The sequence below is a fragment of the Melanotaenia boesemani genome, chromosome 20 (assembly GCF_017639745.1).
Source record: "Melanotaenia boesemani isolate fMelBoe1 chromosome 20, fMelBoe1.pri, whole genome shotgun sequence".
In the NCBI taxonomy this organism is placed as follows: Eukaryota; Metazoa; Chordata; class Actinopteri; order Atheriniformes; family Melanotaeniidae; genus Melanotaenia; species Melanotaenia boesemani.
The window spans coordinates 12899569-12919309 of NC_055701.1; the positions used below are offsets into that span (position 1 = coordinate 12899569).

Genomic DNA, 19741 nt, shown 5'->3' on the forward strand with positions numbered 1-19741 from the left:
CAACAGCTAACAGGGGTTTATTCAAATCTATCACACTATTGTTCTCATAATGATTTAGGCAGTGAAACAAATGGTCAGTACATTGGCTTGTGTCTTTATTTCACAGCCTGGAAGTCATAGCTTTGTCAAACAACACAAAAAGCAAGGAACTATATATTTACAATTTTTGTTTTGAGAACTAGAGGAGCGACTTCAATGATGTACCACATTTCTGCATTTTGTCTTTCCATTTCTTTGTAGTTCATAAAATGTAATTTCTTACTTTTCTTAAATTCATTTCATGTTTTGTGAATTAACAAAACATGGGGAATGAAATCATCTATCTCACAATAACTAGCATGCATCCTTTATGGCGTCATTTTTTTTTTCTAGAAGGGATCTCACAATATCATACTGTATTTGAAAGTGTTTTCATTTATATTCATTGAGAGTTTTATAAAGTCACTGTAGATATTAATATGGCTGAATTTCAGACAACTGGCAGCAAAATGGCTGCTTGTACACAAGGAATTGTGGAGGATTACAGTACCTCTTACAATACTAAATCTGTTTGAATGCAAACAAATATAAAGTATGTTTTATATTGGTTTTAATCATTATACATGTGTTCATACATGAGTAAGGTGAAAGCAGGTTAATAATTAGAGCATCTTTACAGTTAAGAGGCAAAAGTTAAATGTACTGGATCTCTGTTCACCCTTCCACATAAATGAACCCTACAGAAAAAAAAACTTGAATAATTATAACTTAAAAACAAATCAGAACTTTTAAAAATAAAACACAGAATGCAGAATAATTCACATTAGTAAGAGAAATCAAATCTACAAACTAAAAACAAAGAAAAAAAGTGTATTTGATGTGTTTATTTGAATAGGCTTATTTGCGAACATTACTCTGAGTGAAACTCATCCTCACTGCAGACAATCAAATTAAAGCAAGGCGACATCGGTTACATTATCATCCACCATCTTCCATCATTCTTTAGCCTTGACTGTAGCGCCTCACCGAGGGGGGCTGAGCCCCCTTTGATTGTGGAAGGCTTTCAATGCATATGAATGTATACGCGTGCATCTAACATATGTGTGTTTGTGTGTCTCTATGGCTGTGCTCACTATTTCCCTGCCATCACAGCTTCAATAATCATCACAACATCTGCCACTCGAAGGCGAACATAACGTTGACCACCTCCAGGCTGCGGGCGATTTCTTCCAGGATGCAGTGCTGCTGCCACAGTTGGTTCAGCTTCTTGTAGCGCTCAGGACAAAGGTGCAATGGATTGCCCCTCCTGAAAAATAAGACAGCCTGATTCATTCAAGGTTTTTAAAAACTTTTGGTACAATAAAAAAAATCATGGTCATTTATATCTTAACTGTTGTCTACTTTACACAACACTGTAGTACTAGACTATTTACCACATATACCTAAGTAAATCTGAAGGGTAGAATGAATTACATCCTGTATTAGATTATGTTAAGATTAAAAGCTTAATAACAGTTTGATGCTTGTTAATCAACAGGGAATTAGAGAGGCTACTTTTTCAGCTACGCTGTTTTAACTTTAACATGTGCTCAATTATATGCTAAACTCAAAATTCATGTCATTTGCTCCTACTCTGCTTCCAAATTGTTCCACATGTTGCATGTTAAAACTTATGCTGTGAACCCACAACATGCAGTAACAAATCCTTACTATCCTTGAGATTGGGGAAAAAAATGATCCATCAGATTAAACAATAACATCAAACCAGCACATTATAGAAAGATGAGAATCAACTGTTGAGTTTAGCAACATAAAAACCCTAAGACACACACTAGAGAGATTATCCTTTTTACTGCAAGGTCAATATTTCCAATCTGCCATTAGGAAAAGATCTGAGGGCAAATACAGAGGTTTCCCCACAATGTGCTGAAGCATCAGGAAACGTAAGGAAAGGCATTCCTGAGTGTCAAGAACTGAAAGGTTCGACTTTCAGTTCTGAAATAATATTATTTGGACAAATTAAATTAGATCAACCTGCACTACAATGAGACGACAAAAATTATGAAGACATCTTGAAACTGTTTATGACCCATTTCGGACCATTTGACAGATTCAACGTGATCCATAAAACACAGTTGGGTTCCCAAGGTTACCTGCTATACTGGCTAACAAGTGCTTATGAATTGGAGTATACTGTCTGCTCAGATGGAGCCAAATGCTTTACAGTTATCCGGCAGGACATAGCAGTAAAAATGGATAATGATCCAAAATATTCTATGAAAACAGGAAAAGTCAAACAGCCAATTCCAACAAACCTGAGCTGAATAACATGCTGAATCCAAAGTTAAAAACAAACAAATCACTGATAACTTAAGACAGCAGAAGTAAAGGTTCATAAAGGACAAAAAGCATCTACTTTAGCGTCCATACTCAGACACCTCCTGCAAATGAATTTCCTATACAGTATTTACCCCCATTATAAAAGCTGCTACTTTCCTGCTGCTGTCCAATTATAAACTGAGTCCCTGAAAAAACAGTAATGTACATATCAAAGACCTGCATGAGCTAAACCTTTCCTGCAAATTTGGATGAGAATACACTCAAATTAAAGGTCACTTTAAGTAAATATGCCTTGAACTGTGCACTTCAAGGCATATTCATTTTATAATCATGACCTGAATATGTTTGGCTAATATAATAAAAAGAAAAGCGTCGCTGTCCAAATGCTTTTGTTAACCATTTTTTATGGGTGATGGATTGGCGTGTGCAAAAAGTATTTCAGAAAAGCTGAACTTTGAGTGGAAACTTTAAAGTATTAACAAGCTAAATTCATGCATCACATTAATAAAAAAAACATTACGACTAGAAGTAAAAAACTTTTATACTCCAGGAAAAGACTGTATTCTTACCCAAGATGAGGATCAGTCTCCCCATAGTCATCCAGGTAAGGAGCTGGGTATGTGCTTCCTCGAGTCTTACTGGCCATCAGTACGATTTCACACTCTCTTATCCTGTTAATATTACACCAAACTTTAATTTATAGACCATCACACTACAGAAAAAAAGGATGCCCATCATTAGCTTAGACTACTCATTTAAAAACTGATATATGTAGTGTGGCTGACCAACCTAAGGAACATGCCCACTCCAGCTCCACAGTTAGCAGCGTGGGCAGTGCAGGCCCCCACTTCCTCCCCGTCCAGTTTGCTGACACAGCATGAGCTCTGCGAGCACAGCATTGCCCCACAAAACAGGCACAGAGTTGGATGCTTCCTCTCATCACCTGCTGATTTTGGACATCTAAGGGCAGAGTGCAGACGGGTCAGAAAGGTTGCTCATCTACAGCCGAACAGAGATCGTGGAGGAAAAGACTGTTGCTTACTGAAAATGGCTGGCTTTATTGAGGAGAACGCTGTAATCCTCAGGAAGATCAATCAAACGATTCCTTTTCCTGGGATAACTGTGGAAAAAAGCAGTTTTATAACCGAACTTCTGGGAGAGGTCCATTAGAAATCAAATTTAGAAGTAATACAAGAGTTAAAGTCAACCTGACAAGCTGGGTTTTGCCTTTCAGAGCTTTCGCTATAGCTGGGCTCCCACACCACCTGAGAAAAACAAAACATTTTCAGCTACAACAAGGTTCACTTCTCCAGTGTATACCAAGACCTGCAGAAAAGCTCTGACTTCTGAAGCAGAGGGGAAACGGTGTCCCTGTAGTCCTGGAAGAGCTGGAACACATTGAAGGGTAGTGCCAAGTAAGTGCATAGATCCTCCATCTGCCCTCGAGGTCCAACTACAACATAAAACATCAACTTCAATGCACAACGTTTTGATATGTTACACATCATCAAGACCATATATCTAATAGTTTGACCTACCGGAAGTACTAGAAAGCTCCTCTGGAGGATGTACTCCTGTAAGGCAGTTGAAAAAGAGAGCAGCACAGCGCAGGAAAGGTTCAATTCCCGTCTTCACTCTTTGTGCTACAGAGCTGCCGGACAAATCTGGAATCAACCTGAGGAGCAAACCATATGGTAAGCTGTCAAAGAGGTTATTTAAGCATGTACACCGCTGGATGGGAAAAAAGCCTCAACAGCAGCACAACTAAGAGCAATGAAGAAACTTACTGAGAGGTCAAACAGCGGGTTTCTGCTCTAAACATGCAAGGTCTGTAAGTGTCCTTCATCCACTGCTCAAACTATAAACCATCTATTACCTGATGCATTTGCGTACATAAACCTTGACACACAAAACTCCTAAAATGTGTAGTTATAAGTAACGTACAGTTAAGCTTCACAAAATTATGAGCATGTGAAGCAAATGCTTTCTAAAGCTTCACACACTCAAAGCAGAACTGATGCACCTTTGTTTGGCATGTTTGCAAGGTATGAAGATAGAAGCCTATGAGACAGCGAATGAGTTGGATCAACGTGAGTTTCATACATTCAGGCCTGATACAAGATAAACATTGCATCAAGATTTTCAAGACAGTTTTTTCATTTTAATAAAATATGGTCAAGATTAATTTTCAATCAAAGCTGAGGCTTTATCTTGTGTATTTATTTATTTTTTTAAGCTGAGAAATACAAAGATTTTAGTTCAAGTTATTTGAAAAAAATTTGTTAAGGCTTTTCTACACAAAACCTTGGATTTACATGGGTTGAAAAACTAAAACCTGATGGTTTCTAGATATCTGGAAATGGGTAGTTTTTATTTCTCAGCCTCTGGAGTGTTGAGAAACAGTAAAGGCAAAACACAAAACTGTAATAAACAATGCTGTAGCGAGCTGGTTATGCCAGCTTGCTTCCTACAAGCACACAATGATTTAGCAACGAGCCGCAGTTTGGTCTGTTTGAATAAGCAATAGCGAACTATGGGAGCTTAACGAGGATGCCTCTTGCAGCAAAAAAGCGCAACTGCTGCAGTGAAAGGAGATTTTGTGCCAAATTACCTGCTTGGCAGGCATTATGCAAATATATTCCATGGTGATGTCAACAAATGTGGTAGAAAAGCTTGGACTAAAGCAAGGTATTTCTAGGAATTCAGAGGCAGAGCCTCTGTAGGAGAGAAAAACTCTCTTGGGTGTGGACATTAGAGACAGTTTACATACAAAAAATGCTGACACTGAAAAAAGCTTTCCTTAACTTAAAAGACAACCCAGCTTCTGTATATTTGCAGGTAAACAAAAGAAAATTGAAAGAACTTGTACCTGGCAGTGTGCTGAGATACTGCTGTGTAAAACTCTGCTGCTGCTCTTGCCTCCTCCGTCTCCTCTCCATCCCCCACAGCAGGAAAATCTGCACAAAAATTACATAATTTAGTAAAAATAACTACATATTACTACCCCTTTTAGAGGCTTTAAATTAAAAGTGGCATTCTTAAATAAAATAATATATTATAGATTTTTTTTTGTTTTCTTTTTACCTGTAGAAGTCAAGAGGACCTGCAAAATGTGAGCCATGGTGACCAGATGCAAGATGTAGAGGTGATTGTAGGCAGAGCTCACAACAGATGGCTGTAAATCTACACTCTCCTCTTGATAAAGTGAGGGTATAGACAACACCAATCCAACCTGAGAAAACATATACACAATCCTAACTTAAGACATTTATCAAAATAGACACAAGAGATTTTATTTTTGAAAACAACGTTTACAGTATAAATTATGTTGTGATACAGTTTGTTTATATTAAAATGTTATAGAAATAAAATCAGATCAATTATTTGCAGCTTTAAAAATAAAAATAAGGTGCAACATCTGTTTACTGGTGGGAAAAAAGATGAAAATGATCTGCTGTCTTTACAGGAGACCTACCAGAAGATGGAAGCAGTCTATCTCCAGAATAGAAGGTGTGTTCTTTCTGCCCATGACAGGAAGCAAGACTGAGGAGAAACATCACAGTTTAGACAACAGGGAAAACTTTACAGTAATTTGTGTAATCAGCAAACACATAATTGGAATGAACTCTGAGAAAAAAGAGGTATGGATTTGATTGACAGATACTGCTAATTAATTCTCAAACAAGTCTCAATCATTTAGACAGGAAAGTTTCTCGGCAGATGTTTTGCTTGGATTAGATATAACAGTTGCAGTACAATCTCGCTCCATTAAACCTAAGATCTAAGGCCTGATGTAAAACACAATAATGTCCGATATTATTTAAGATTCAAAAGGTTGTATTTGCCCAACAGCAGACGTGCAGAAGAATTACTCAGAATTCATTAGTGTAATTGAAAATATCAATCATAGGCAATAAAAAACCAGTTACAAGAGCTCTCACACTGAGATCAGACTTAGACAAATGACTGAGGACCGAGCCAGTCATTAACAACTGTTAACAGCCAGCTGTGAAGCTAATCTTAACCAACTCCAGTAGAGTGAAGGTCTGTAAATGATAAAGCAGTCTTTTGGTTTGTAGGATGATATATTTGCAGTGGCGGCATGGCTCAGTGGGTAGAGTGGTCGTCTTGTAACCTGAGGGTTGTTGAGCTCATATCGATGTGTCCCTGAGCAAGACACCGAGCCCCAAATTCTTCCTGATGGGTCGTGGTTGAGCGCCTTGCATGGCAGCTTCCACCATCAGTGTGTGAATGTGTGTGTGAATGGGTGAATATGATGTATATTGTAAAGCGCTTTGGGTAAAAGCGCTAATTAAATACAAACCATTTACCATTTGTAAATGTTTTTAAAAGGCTTTTTTCCTGACACACAACAACCATTTAGGCATTTTTCTGTTAACATTATATTTGTGGAGTCAGTTGGATCAACAAAGTACCAGTAGGCACAAATTTTAAGACTTATCGCTCAAAGGCAACAAGGCCAGTTTTGTTTTTTATCATTATCAGATGCATAGAATCAATTTAAAGTGACATAAAGCACCAAAATTTGAATTATCAATACCTTGGTATCAACAAGTCTGGTATGAATTTATTGGTGGTTTCAAAACCCGTCCCTATCACAGAGTATGCTTGGCTGGACTACATACCCCCCATCATGTCAGTGAAGTGTCTTTGGATGGCAGCCATGGGGCTCTTAAGTCTTTGTGATGCTGAAAACTGAACAATCGCCTTCAGACCTGCAAGCTAAAACAGAAAAAAAAATTACAAATTACTGCCAAATTATATCCTTCATTCATTTTTTTTTTTTTTTTAATCCAACCTGTCTGTTTTGTAGGGATCCAAACAGTGGTTTGTCCTCTTCTTGCAAAATGTTCTCTGTAACAAGAAGAAAACATTCTTTAGGAAATGTAAACATAAAAAAACCCAAGGAGTAACAAAAAGCTAAATTATTTTTTATGTTACCTATGGCCTGAATAGTGAAGGCACATGTGTTCCAGGCCATGAGGGGCACACGGGGACACAGCTCATTGGGTGCCGTCTTCAGTCCCACCCTGTGGACTGTGGTGGCGCACACAACCAGCATCTCTGCAATGCTGTCTGAGAATTTTCTCCTAAAAACCAAAAAGCAAAGAAGTCAGAGGGATGTGCAGTGGAAAGATAATTGAGCAATACTGGAGGAGCTCATATGGCCACTCACGGTTCCTGTACTCCAAAGCTCAGAATGGACCTGAAGTCTGGCTGGCCCTCTCCGTACAGCCCAGTGGTGCCACCAATCCCACTACCACCATCATTAGAACATTCGGCATTCAAATCTGAAAGTTAAATTAAGTTATTGGCTCACTCTTTAACAGAGAGCTTCTCATATGTCACTGTTTTCATGAAATACAAAAAATGAATAACTTTATGCTCAGTCTCTCTTCCTACCGTTATCCTGAGTGACTGACTTCAGTCCTTTAATCCTGGCCGAGATGATCTGGATCCAGCGAGGCAGAGTCAAATGCGGTCTTATTATTTCTGCATTTTCACTACAAAAGAAAGTAAATATTCAAATGATCTTTACCAACAAATGGATATTATAAACTGTTGGAGTTACGTGGACCAGGCTTACTAATTAAAGGTTAGTGGTTCTAATGGGATGAGTGGAACCACAGTATTGCACAGAGACTTGCACAAGGGACACAAGTATTCTCCGTTCTCCAAATCAACGATCAGTTCAGCATGGAGCCGGTTCCTGGTTGTATTCTGAACTGCCTCAAAATATCTTTCAAAAGCAACAAGAAAATCGTGAGTCATTCTAAATAACAAACTTCTATCATAGAAGAAACAAACAGTTAAGATGCTTTTATATTTTTCTCTCGCTCTCTTGTGTTACAATTACTTTTGCCAGCATGTGGCATGCATGACGTGTCCACAGCTGCCAGTGTGGGTCCCCACAGCCAAATCAGGAGACATGAACAGGGGATATGTCCCGGGTCCTTCAAGAGATGAATAAAATAAACATTTGAGGAACATGTTTACTTGTACAGGTTTAATTATCACAAAATAAATGGTAGGATCAGTGTGAGGAAGTTCACCATCTGTTTTGTTGACCGGTATCTTTCCACGGCACTGTGTCAGCACAGTAGACCTTTGGACACATGCAGTCAGTACCATGGCTGGAGCCTGAGGTAGCACCTCCTGCTCCTCCTGGCAGAGAATGCAAGTTAGCACATCCCTTTCAGCTGGGGTGGGCCCTCTCTGAGGCCCAATGGCTGTGCAAAGTTCCCGCTGCTCCATGGCACAACTGGAGAAATAAAAAAAAAAAAAAAACTAAGAAGTAATATAACTTAATTTGGTATAACTCTTCAAATCAAGTCCTCGGTACAAATTGAAGAGAAACTGAATGACTCTGCTCACTTCTCAGTAGATGCAACAGGTTCTCCTTGTGTGCCACTCTCAGGCATGTTGTCATACAGCATCCTGTTTGACTCAATAAAGTTCTTCTGCATCGCAGACATCTGGGCCATGATCTTCTGCCGGTGAAGCTTAGCTGCCTCTGCTTTCCTTTTCCGCTCAGCTTTTTCTTTGTCCTGAGCACTCTGGATCAACATAAGCTAAGTCTGAATGGTATAAGGGCTACTATACTGTTATAATTATATTATAATACACAGACTATCTCAAATATAAACAATGACTTCTATCCTATTAACTAAAAAAAAAAAAGAAAAAAAAATGTTCACCTCTTCTGGCTTGGACGTTTCCATGCTCATGGACACTGTCGGACTGGACTTCTCTCTAAGGCACTTGACAATCTCAAACATCTGTAAGGAACAGATCGATATAAAATTTAACTTATAATAAGCTTATCAAGCCTTAATGATGATAGCAGCTGTTTAAGATCTTTAAAACTATACATAGTAAAATGGATTATCTTCATAGTCTACCTGTAGAAGCCATGTCACCATGTCTTTCTGAGCTTCAAGAGAAGGCAAAGTCTTAATCTTGGACAGCAAGACAAACAGTGACTTGCCATGTTCTGAACCAATTGCTGAAGGAAAAGAACACACATTTTTGTCACAAAAGTAATCATTGCAGTTACAGTTGTAGTGTTTTAACCAGTGTCCTTCCTCCCCCAAACAAAATGACAAAAAACTAGGGGGAAACACTGGAAATTAGTGTTGACGATAGTAACTGCTTCCACTCACCGCAGGCCTTTTGGCTGAAATTAAAAGTTACTTCCTCCATGGTGCTATCCTCAAGCTGTGTTTTCTCCTCCAGCAAAGCCTGACCAATCAGGTGCAAGGCCTGTGTAATAAAGTGTGAATTATGTTGCCATTTTTTAATTCCAAGACAAATATTTAATCATAGGAGGATAGGTCTTGTAAGAAAGTAGGCATGCAATGTTTACCCTCTGGATCATGGCTTCTGTCCAGTGATTGGGCCGGTCTTCTGCAGCTCTCTGCAGGATGTGTCTCAGGATGTGGATCATAATATCGCAGCAGAGGAGGCGCACAATACTGGAGAAAGCTGGGCAAAAGGCTGGAGGCACTGGGGGGCGCAGAACTGAGTACAGACACAATGCAATCACAGCTGAGTTATTAGCAGCTAGTGTGAAGAGAATAGCAACATGTTGAAGATGTACTCTAGCTTGACAGTCACCTTTATCATTGCCATCCTGATTTCTCCTCTTCTTTTGAGACTCCTCTGCCTGCAACAAAAAAAAAAAAAAAACTTTTTACAAGGTCTATTCAGCTAAAAATGTCTATGTAATATCAGACACTGCCCTACCTTGCTATGCTGAGATCTTGAATAATGGTAGAAGAAAGGGTTGAACTCTACTAGTTGCTCTTTTTTCACTTCATATAATCCATGCCCAGACACTCCTGGCCTTCTAACATTAGAAACAGAACACAGATATTAAACCGTCTTTATTTTTTCTGAAGCAAAACTTATGAGCTTCTTTTTATTATTATTAATTAGTATTAGCATACTTGAATGTAGCAACTTTGGTGATCACGGTTTCCAGGCCTGTTTCATGGCTTTCCTATAAAGAAAACATGGTTACTACATTAGTGACAGTACCTCCCTTTTGAATGTGTCAGTATTTACACTCTTTTTTAAAGCTTTATAGCTTTATAAAACGTACGTTCTCTGGCAGGTTTTTAACTAGGCTGCTATGAGCCATGGGCTCAATGCAGAGCAGGTGAATAACCTCTCTCATTGTCACATCCTCTTTGGTCACCTGACTGATCCCAGGAACATAGCGCTCGCCTGTACACACAGCATTGTTCACATACAACAATGTAGTTCATAATCAATTATACAACAATGAAAGATGATCTGAAGAATGTAAGACTGTACCAATGATGACAATCAGCAGGTACAGCATCTCCTCTGTCAAACGATTCCACTGCATTAGCTCATCCTGGAAATTTAGTTGCATTTATTTGACAAGAAAAACATATTTTTATAGACCAAGTTTTTTTTTTTTGTCTTTCCCACTTCAATATTCAGGCATTACTTGCCTGGTCTTTACTTGAGCAACTTCCATTGAAGTACTCGAAGAGCTCGAATCTTAGCAGGATCAGCATCAGGAAGTGGTTTGGATCCATTTTGGAAGCAGCAATCTGTAAACAATTAAAATAGATCACATGCATTTGTCACACTGAAAACAAAAAAGAACAATAAGTGATGAAAAATTGCTGACACCCACCTGCAGCATGACAACATCTTTATCATACATCTCGTCCCTGCATTTTACATCCTGATAGTAGTAGATCTGTTCATATGATACAATGATTCATTACTCATTCTTTGAAAAACAGAAGAAAAATAACTCAGTATGGAAACAATGTTTTGTGGATCCAAAGAACAAAGTCTACCTGGCTGACCAACGACAGCCCGTTTCTTCGCCACATTTCAGCTGAGACCTGTGCGGCCAGCACTACACAGCGCAGAGGATGCTCGGCAAGCTGAGTGAAGTCATAGCTTTCCTGCAACAGACAGAAAATAATCCGTAATTTTTCCATCACAATACAGGACCGCCTGCTTGTTCAATAACTGAAGGCAGGAGTTTATTTAGCATAATGAAATTTAAAAAAAAATCTGCAAAATTTGGGGCATCACTTACAGCATTATCCAGATGTTTAATTGCCCCTGTTTCACACAGAAGTACATACAAGCCTGTAGACCACAATGTACAAATGTGTAAGTTCATAGCTTTCAAAAGAAAAAAAGCACACACACCAACTAATTTATCACTGCTTGTCTTAAATATTAGTTTTCCTACCAGCCAGTAGCCTGGAGAGCGGCAGGTGTATGCTGGCTGGCTCCTGAGAGACTTTATATGGACGAATGTGGAGAATGTGTTTGCACATATAGTAGTCAGTGGCCTCCCTGTGGAAGGGCTGGTTGTCACATTGCATCAGCACTGAGTGGCACTCTTTAAATGCAAGCAGCAAGATCTCATCCTGTAAGGAGCAGAAATAATGTAAGCAATGACCTGCATTCTCTGTTTCCAGCCATTCTAATTTTAAGAACATTAACAGCCCTGCTTTGGCTCATTGTACCGTGCAATTGATTGTTTCTCCTTTCAAGTTAGGAAAAGGTTAGTTTCTCAATTAACATTACCAATTATTGATTATGGAGATACTGTTTACATGATTACAACTGATACTGTTTTGCAGCCCATCAATGTACTTTTTAATTCATTGTGTAGATTTATTTTGAAGTCTCCTTTTAGAACTCACCATTGTCTTATGGACAGAGACTTACAACTCTTTAAGTTGGCTTGCTCCCAATTCTAGAAGACTCTATCACTGGTTTCTTTTTATATTTAAATGTGTGTATTTCAAATGTCCCTCTTACCTAAAAGACTTTTTAGTCCCATGTACTACATCATATATACTTAGACACTCTCTAAACCCATACGTTTTTGTTCTTAGAATCCTTAAAGTTATTGCCTGTCGGTCATTTCAGTATAGAGCCCCCCATGACTGAAATAATTTCCCAATTTCTCTTAGATCAATTGCCTCTTTTTATTTTAAAACATTTTCAATTAAGGGTGTGTTTTTTGGGTGCCTGTCTTCATTCATCTGAAACAGTGAAGTAAGAACTTAGCTAAATTTGAGTATGGATATGTAAGCAAAAATGGGAAACTTTTGATGTATGTGTGAGCTGATATAAAATATTTGACCACTAGAATAGAAACTGTTTCTGATAACCAGTAAAAAAGAACCTATGTGCACAAAGCACTGTGCTAGCCTAAGTTTTGAGTTAAATGTATATGGTTAAAAACTTCATAGTACTCACATCAGATGAACACCAGTCCTGAAACATAGCAAGAATGTGGCGGAGCTGGATCTGGAGAGTAAAGCCTGCTTCCCACTCTGGCTCCACAGCAATATGTTGACCAAGCTGCCGCTTCACCTCCTCCATGCCCTGATAATGAAATGAAAAGAAGGCCATTAATAATTTCATATCTGACTTGATAAGTTTCCATAAACATGTCATAGCTCCATCCTTACTTAATATGCATTAAAACATCCAAACTATATTCAAAGAATGATTCAGGGGTGGAATAGTTGATACCTGCATCCACTTTAGAAGCCCAAGAAAAACTCTGAACCCCTTTAGGAACTGTTTCTGCAGCTCCTCAGTCCACACTGAGGGTTTACTGATAAGAATATATCTAAGAGAAATGCAAAACTCATTTTGAAAAAGGCTGAAATATTAAGAACAAAACCATTGCAGTCTTAAAACTATTGCCTCCTCATTACCTGAGGTCATGGAAGATAACCTGGATGCGTGAGAACTTGTCTGAGTTGTAGCCCAGAAAGAAAAATCGATTGCTGCCGTCAAGATGTTCATGCAGCAGTTCCATGACTGTATCAACTATCACTTTAATGACATTGCCCTCTTCAATCAGCTGCCTGGCCTAAAAGAGAAAAAGTTTGTAAGAGCAGTGATGGATGATGCAATTAGGCATATTTAATCAATGTCTTTGTAACTGTCTGCATTAATATATAGATTTAACTAAAAATATAGTTCAAACAGTCACAATATAAGTTGTAAAAAGTATGCAAGCATGCATAAAGGCAAATTAGGGCCAGAAATCAAGAACATTGTTCACTAAATAAAAGCAGATGTGTTAGAGCAACTTTGAAAATCACTAGCCACCCAATGTGCCTACAAAATGCCTGCTGCTGCTCTGTGTGAAGCATGCTCAACAAAAGTGAGATCTGTAAAGGAGGTTAGCTATTCATCCGTTTCTCAATTTGACAAAACTGTGATTAAAACAGATGCTTTAGCACTGTGGCAATTCTCCTCAGAGGTTAAAGACCAATTAAGACAACTTCAAGAAGAATTTCATACAGGACAGAAAGCAAGACTTACTAGTGTGGGAACAGTGAAGATCTGAACAGACAGAGCTGTGATGGATATACTCCTGTCATGATCATCATTGATGAAATCCTTCTGCAGCTGTTTGTAGTACTGAAAAACAAATAGCAATAAATAAATAAAAGAATCTTTCAAAAGTGTTCAAAAAGTTTATTTTTTTACATTTGTTTACCTTTGTAAACTCGATTGCAAAAAGCCTCTTAAATTCAGTGTCCATCAACATGCTACAGAAAATCAGCTCATGAACTATCTTGCGAGATCCTTGAGGAAAAACAGGGGGAAAAAAAGTTCTATGTTATTGTCATATAATTAAACTACTTTGTACAAAAAAAGGTCTGATTTGCTCACCTTTGTACATCCTGGCATCGTGCAACATGAGCCGGCTAATAAGACAAGGTCGGTCTCTGTCCACGTTTGGCTCCAAAGCCACCTGACAGAAGGCTTGCCGGAAGCCCACTGCACAAGACACATAGGGTATCGGTCATGTAACTACGTATGTGCACCTGAGTGCTAAAGTGGAAATGTGTTCATTGAAAAAATACTGTTCAAAAATACAAATTTTATGAAGCTTTAAATTACAGCACCTGAATAACCAATGACCTTCTGGAACCAGGAGCCGAGGCGGACAGCAAAGGTTTGATGAGCCATTACTGTAGCATGCAAGATCTCTACACGCAGAGGCTGCAGGGAAATGTGCTCGGAGTTGGACTGCAATACAACACAGAGAGGCTTGAGCTGACTGAAAAATAAAACGATTCATTCTCTCTTTTTTTTTTTTTATTTAGATTTAAATGGAAGTCAGAGGATTCGTTTACCCTGATGAGATCTTTTGCTTGTTGACATGAACGAAGAGTTCCTCTCTTTACTGCCCGTCGACCCTGTGGAACAGTTACCAATAATTACATAAAAGCAAACATGTGCTATTGATATTATGAGTGCAATCACAGAAATAATTCAAATTAGCCCTTGTTTTTTTAGTACTTCAAATGAGTCTTAAAACGAAAACTAAGAAATACCTCCTTGTCAATAAGTGTTGTGTGCATATGCGCTTCATTCTGATCGCAGTTAACAGACCGCTGCAGGGTGTAGATCACGTGGTCGTATGAGTGGTGCTCATCATTGTACAGTACACAGTAGTATGTATTTTCTTTTGTCCTGCAAAGATAAAGAAACATGCTGTTAAAGTTGAGCGGAGTGTTTTGCATATCTAGTGTATTTGCATGCGAAGCGAAAGATCATACCGAGGCTGGAGTTCTGCAGATAGCTCAAAGTTCTCTTCCCACACCAGAAAATCTGTGATGTAGCGCAGCAGTATCCGGAACAGCTTCTCAGCACGTTCATATATCTCAGGCTCCAGCACACAGTCATCCTGCACAAACAGAAAGAAATGCTTGTGGAAACTAAGCAGAAACATTTTATACATATTACAATTATACTGTCTAATGATACCGTTATTTAACTGCTAATATACTAGAGTAACGTTCCAGAATAAGGACAAAAAAACAATGTTCAGCTCAAATATGCAACTTCATTAGACCAGAAGCTAATCTGATATGGCCAAAATTTGTTTAAATAACCTAAAACAATTCCCCATTTCCTGTGTCATTAGCAGTGTGTTGTGAAAACAGTGAAATTGTTTTTCTTTAAAAGGACAGAAAAAGCAGCTGAACTTGTAAGATGAACATCAAGTCCCCTGAGAGCAAACATCCCACACACCACTGCAGTGTTTACAACAAATATTTTACATTTTAGGCACAAAGCACACAAAACAGACAGTGAGTGTGTGTATTTTAAACAATCTCTATGTCACGCTGCTGCGTGAGAGCGAGCTCTGGAATCTACCACCAAATAAAGAACAAGAGTTCTGACAGGGTGAGGAGGGTTTTCATGTTCGCAGTGGACATGTTGTGCTCATTTAATATATGAATGCTTGTTAAGTACAGGTTCAGATCTGGTGTAGCAAACACAAAGCAGCTGTCAGACTGGGGGCGGGGATGGTAACAGAACCACCTGCTGTTTACAGGAAAAAAAAAAAGAAAAAAAAGCACGGAGCTGGCAAGCAGTGTGTCTGCTCAAAGCCCTCAAACATGATTTTATCAGAGTTAGCGTTTACACTGTGATTAGCAAAGAAAGCTCCGAAAAACATCTGCTGAGAGTGTAAGCAGCTGTATTCATGACCTAAATCCCTCCTCACACAGTTCAGCAGGTTTTAAAGAATAACTAAGTGCTGCTTTAAACTAGTTTCACACACAACCTCACTAACTCTTAACCTAGATTCTGGCTCGTTTTCTCAGTAAGTGTGGGTCAGTAATTGCTTTTCTTCCTCATTCTTCCAAAGCCAGAGATGCCGCTAATAGAACAGCATCCAAGACTAAGACAGGAAAATAAGCATTCTGGGGTTCAATAACACTTAATGGGACAAGCCCACCCCTCCCACATCCCCACTTCCACTTTGTTTTGTAACTCACCATTACCATGGCTGTGGCAGCCCCTGGGTCATGTTTAGAGCAACAAGGACCAATCTTCCAGGCTTCTACATCTCCACAATCACAGAACCCCCCACCTGATGATGCATGCATCTGAAAAGAAAGAAGAAGAAAAATATATATATATATATGTGTGTGTGTGTGTGTGTGTGTGTGTGTGTGTGTGTGTGTGTGTGTGTGTGTGTGTGTGTGTGTATGTATGTATATAATTTATTTATCTTTTTTCTTTTCCTTCTGTATTTGTGGCACTGGAATGAAGCCATTCATTATACATGTACAATGACAATAAAGACATTGATTTATTCAACACAGGCTACAATATAAAAGGGCCACATATAAAGTTACTTAATCCTACAACGCTCTAATTGTATGTATATTAACACCAACCTTGTATCGATGGCTTTTGTGCACACTATCCTGGAAGCAGTCCATGCACAGCACACAAGTAGGATCTATTGCACAATCCCTGAAATATAATGAAGAGTGTTCTTTATACTTAAAGAACATAAGTAAATAAAATTCTTAACATTTTAGTTTTGAGATAATCTGAACTACATCACTGACAGTGATGTTTTTACCCTAACAAACCCAAATCTGTTTCACACCATTAGTTGTTCCCTTTTTTAGCATCTGTATGTTAATTTTAACAACAACCTTAAATGTTATTTTAAGGTAGCAAGCACTCAAACCTTTAATACATATTTAATGCTTTGTACTGTTGATTTACCTAGTAATAAACTGGCTCTTATTAACAATTTATTCAAAATTACTTATTCTGACATTTAAAAATAAAGAAAAGGAGAAAAGATTCAACAAAAACCCAGTACAGAATTAAATGTCTATATCAGTGTGGGTGATAAAAGTATTTCACATCATTGCTCAGAAACTGCACAATGCTGAAACCTTAGAGACCACTCATTAACTATTTATTTTTAACACTTAGCCTAAATTATGTGGTGTTGTACCGTAATTAGATCCCTGTCCAAGTAAAGCCTACTGATGCCAAACTTTTCTCACTTAGAGTACTTTATTATGTAAAATAGCCTCCACAGTAGAATCCTTTTCTTTGCCTTCTGCAGCTTTACACCTCAATTAATACTCTTAAGAGTCCAGAAGATTTGACGCTTACATATACTTGCTGTAGCTACATATTTCATATTTAGAAAGAAATCAATATTTTATGGAGATAGGATAGTAATAGAGTTGTTGGTATTTTGTTTAAAAATAGCCACAGCAGGCAGCAAAACTGTGTTTTTTTTTGTTTGTTTTTTCCCCCCCAACCTACTATAAAATATTTAAGTCATAACTTATTTATTACAGAAGATGAGCAGACCAGACCTGCAGGAGTAGACTGTCTCTCCCTCTTTGAACACACGTCCACAGAACTGGGAAGAGGTGCTGCCATGCTTGAGCTTCTCCAGACCCTCCTGAGGATCCTCTCCAAACAAAAAGCACTCCAGAGGGTGGAGGAGACGATTCTGCATGAGTTCTTCTTCTTCCTGAGGGCTTGGCTCCTTCTTTAGGCAGAAGATCTGTGGCACCTGCTCCTTTAGGTAGCGGAGCAGCTCTGCTCTGCTGTCCACAGCCTCCTGCCATTCCTGAGGGATAACAGAGAGAAGAATGCCCTTTTTGACCTGTCCTTTCTACAACTACTCACACAAACCTGCATGAATCAATGTGTATGATAACCACCCTGGAAGAAAAGCTAGAAATTTTCATTCTGAAAAAATAAAAAGCAGGAATGGCCCATTGATTTCTTGCAACTTAAGTTATTAGCAAGGTTGTTTTATCTCTATTACAAATGTGTCATATAACTCAAACTTTTTTTGTTTGTTTTTACTTACACACTTACTGTATTGGTCAGAGCTAAATAAATATTCTACAAGCATGTTGAATGGTGTGCATCTATCTGACAAGAATGGGTGATTAACATTTAAAAGCCAAATCTGATGCAAAATATTTAAGAAAATTATGTCCAATTCCAATCAATAATGCTGAAATTTTCTCTTTTTACTTGGAGAGAGCTAATTGTGTCTGATAAAATGCAACAATTCTGAATAAAATGACAACCAGAATTAATCTAAATTAATATTTACTTGACATTTTTGCGCTCACTTAGGTCAATCTAGTCTCCCCAAGGGGCTGAGCCTATCCCAGTTGAAATTAGGTAAGAGGTGGCTGTGCACCAGCCTCCAGTCCACCACAGAAAATCACATGGAGACATACAACCATGCAGACTCACACTCAGAGTAATTATCAACTTGCAATCGTAAATTAACCTGTCTTACATGTCTTTGTACCCAACCCCAAAGCAAACATACAAAGCTACCATGCAAGTTCAGACTCAGAGCCTGTGTTCTTGTACTACTGTGCTGACCACGGTATACAAATTTTAAATCAATATATATTCATTAAATAGCCACAGGGTAAGCCAATCACCAGTCCATATAGGCCACAGCTTAAAACTGGTCTTTGCATTATCTGTGCAAGTAAGCAATGTGACTGGAATGAAGCCAAGTGAAATAGTTAAACCAACACAACTAATATTACATTTCATCATCTTTAGAAATGTGTATGCTGATGCACACGTTAGTTGTAAACATTTGACAGGCTTTAGAGATTGTGATTAATCTTGCTTTAACGATTATAGTAACAAATGGGTTGTTTTGTTTCTTTTCTTTTCTTTTCTTTGTTTTTTTTTTTGTTTTTTTGTTTTGTTTTGTTTTTTTTTTTTTGTTTTGTTTGTTTATTTGTTTTCCAAACGTTGGTCACGATCAAATCAGTTACTGTCCGGTGGATGCTACACTGGTCATCTTTTTTTCTTTTTGGTTTCTGTTATGCTGGGTTTTCATAGGATGAGCCACCACTGCTGTATCGTGTCAATTTCCTTATTGCAAGTGTTATCTCGTAAATGTGTCTTACAATATAATAATTAGAAATAAAAAAAAATCCCCTCGGATTATCTATTTCACTTTCACTTTCGCGCTGTAAACAAACTGAACATTAGCATGCAGGAAGAGCACAAAAAGAAGTCGGGACCTGATGCTCAAAATTCAGAAACTCATGTTGAAGTGATTGGGACAAAAAAGACCACAAAAAACCACATTGACATTTCTGAAAACAAATCCATGTTTCCCCCAGCGTGAATGTCTACTCAATGGCGTCCTGCTTCCAAATCCATCAAAACATAATCACTGTTGTTGAGCAGTAAATTTATTTTAGCATCCTAGAGGCTAGTAAGGTGGCCCTTTTGAGCTATGACTGCTAGCTTGGTAAGAAAAACATCCTCTTACTATGCATTCAAACCGCAGTGTACATACGAATTGATATATTATACTTCAGCGTTTTGTCCCGGAATCTCAGTAGCTATTGTCACTTGTATTTGCCATCTGAACATCATACCTTACTGAGCTCTAGTCCGTCTACGGATTTCTCACTCTCCGCCATGTTCCATTTGCCGTAAAGGAGGAGGTGTCACTAGGAGACCGTTTCCTGTCTGAACAAAACCTTACGGAGATTTTTTATTTTTTTTAACGCCTTCCTAACCACTAGGGGGC

General features: G+C 38.3%; 1 protein-coding gene across 2 annotated transcripts; it reads right to left on the minus strand.

Moving 5' to 3' along the window:
- Positions 1-73: 73 nt before the first annotated feature.
- On the minus strand, positions 74-19687 carry ubr1 (ubiquitin protein ligase E3 component n-recognin 1). 2 transcript variants are annotated; one of them, XM_041971920.1, is made up of 47 exons: positions 19587-19687; positions 17523-17782; positions 16572-16650; positions 16173-16277; positions 14940-15067; positions 14715-14853; positions 14514-14576; positions 14283-14406; positions 14047-14154; positions 13871-13959; positions 13693-13791; positions 13077-13234; positions 12889-12988; positions 12610-12738; positions 11588-11768; positions 11429-11481; positions 11181-11291; positions 11012-11077; positions 10824-10925; positions 10660-10723; positions 10445-10569; positions 10290-10342; positions 10087-10189; positions 9958-10006; positions 9707-9861; positions 9504-9603; positions 9243-9346; positions 9039-9119; positions 8716-8897; positions 8394-8602; positions 8198-8294; positions 7928-8080; positions 7744-7844; positions 7517-7631; positions 7282-7430; positions 7139-7194; positions 6966-7062; positions 5795-5862; positions 5404-5551; positions 5189-5276; positions 3858-3994; positions 3664-3772; positions 3528-3584; positions 3362-3439; positions 3109-3279; positions 2889-2990; positions 74-1285 (listed from the first exon to the last, which is right to left on the minus strand). In XM_041971920.1, exons 1-47 carry the CDS (start codon positions 19629-19631, stop codon positions 1144-1146), a joined length of 5232 nt encoding a protein of 1743 aa, XP_041827854.1. In that variant the 5' UTR covers positions 19632-19687; the 3' UTR covers positions 74-1143. The 2 variants fall into 2 exon arrangements, with proteins under 2 accessions (XP_041827854.1, XP_041827853.1); XM_041971919.1 differs by having other exon boundaries at positions 16167-16277.
- Positions 19688-19741: the final 54 nt, after the last annotated feature.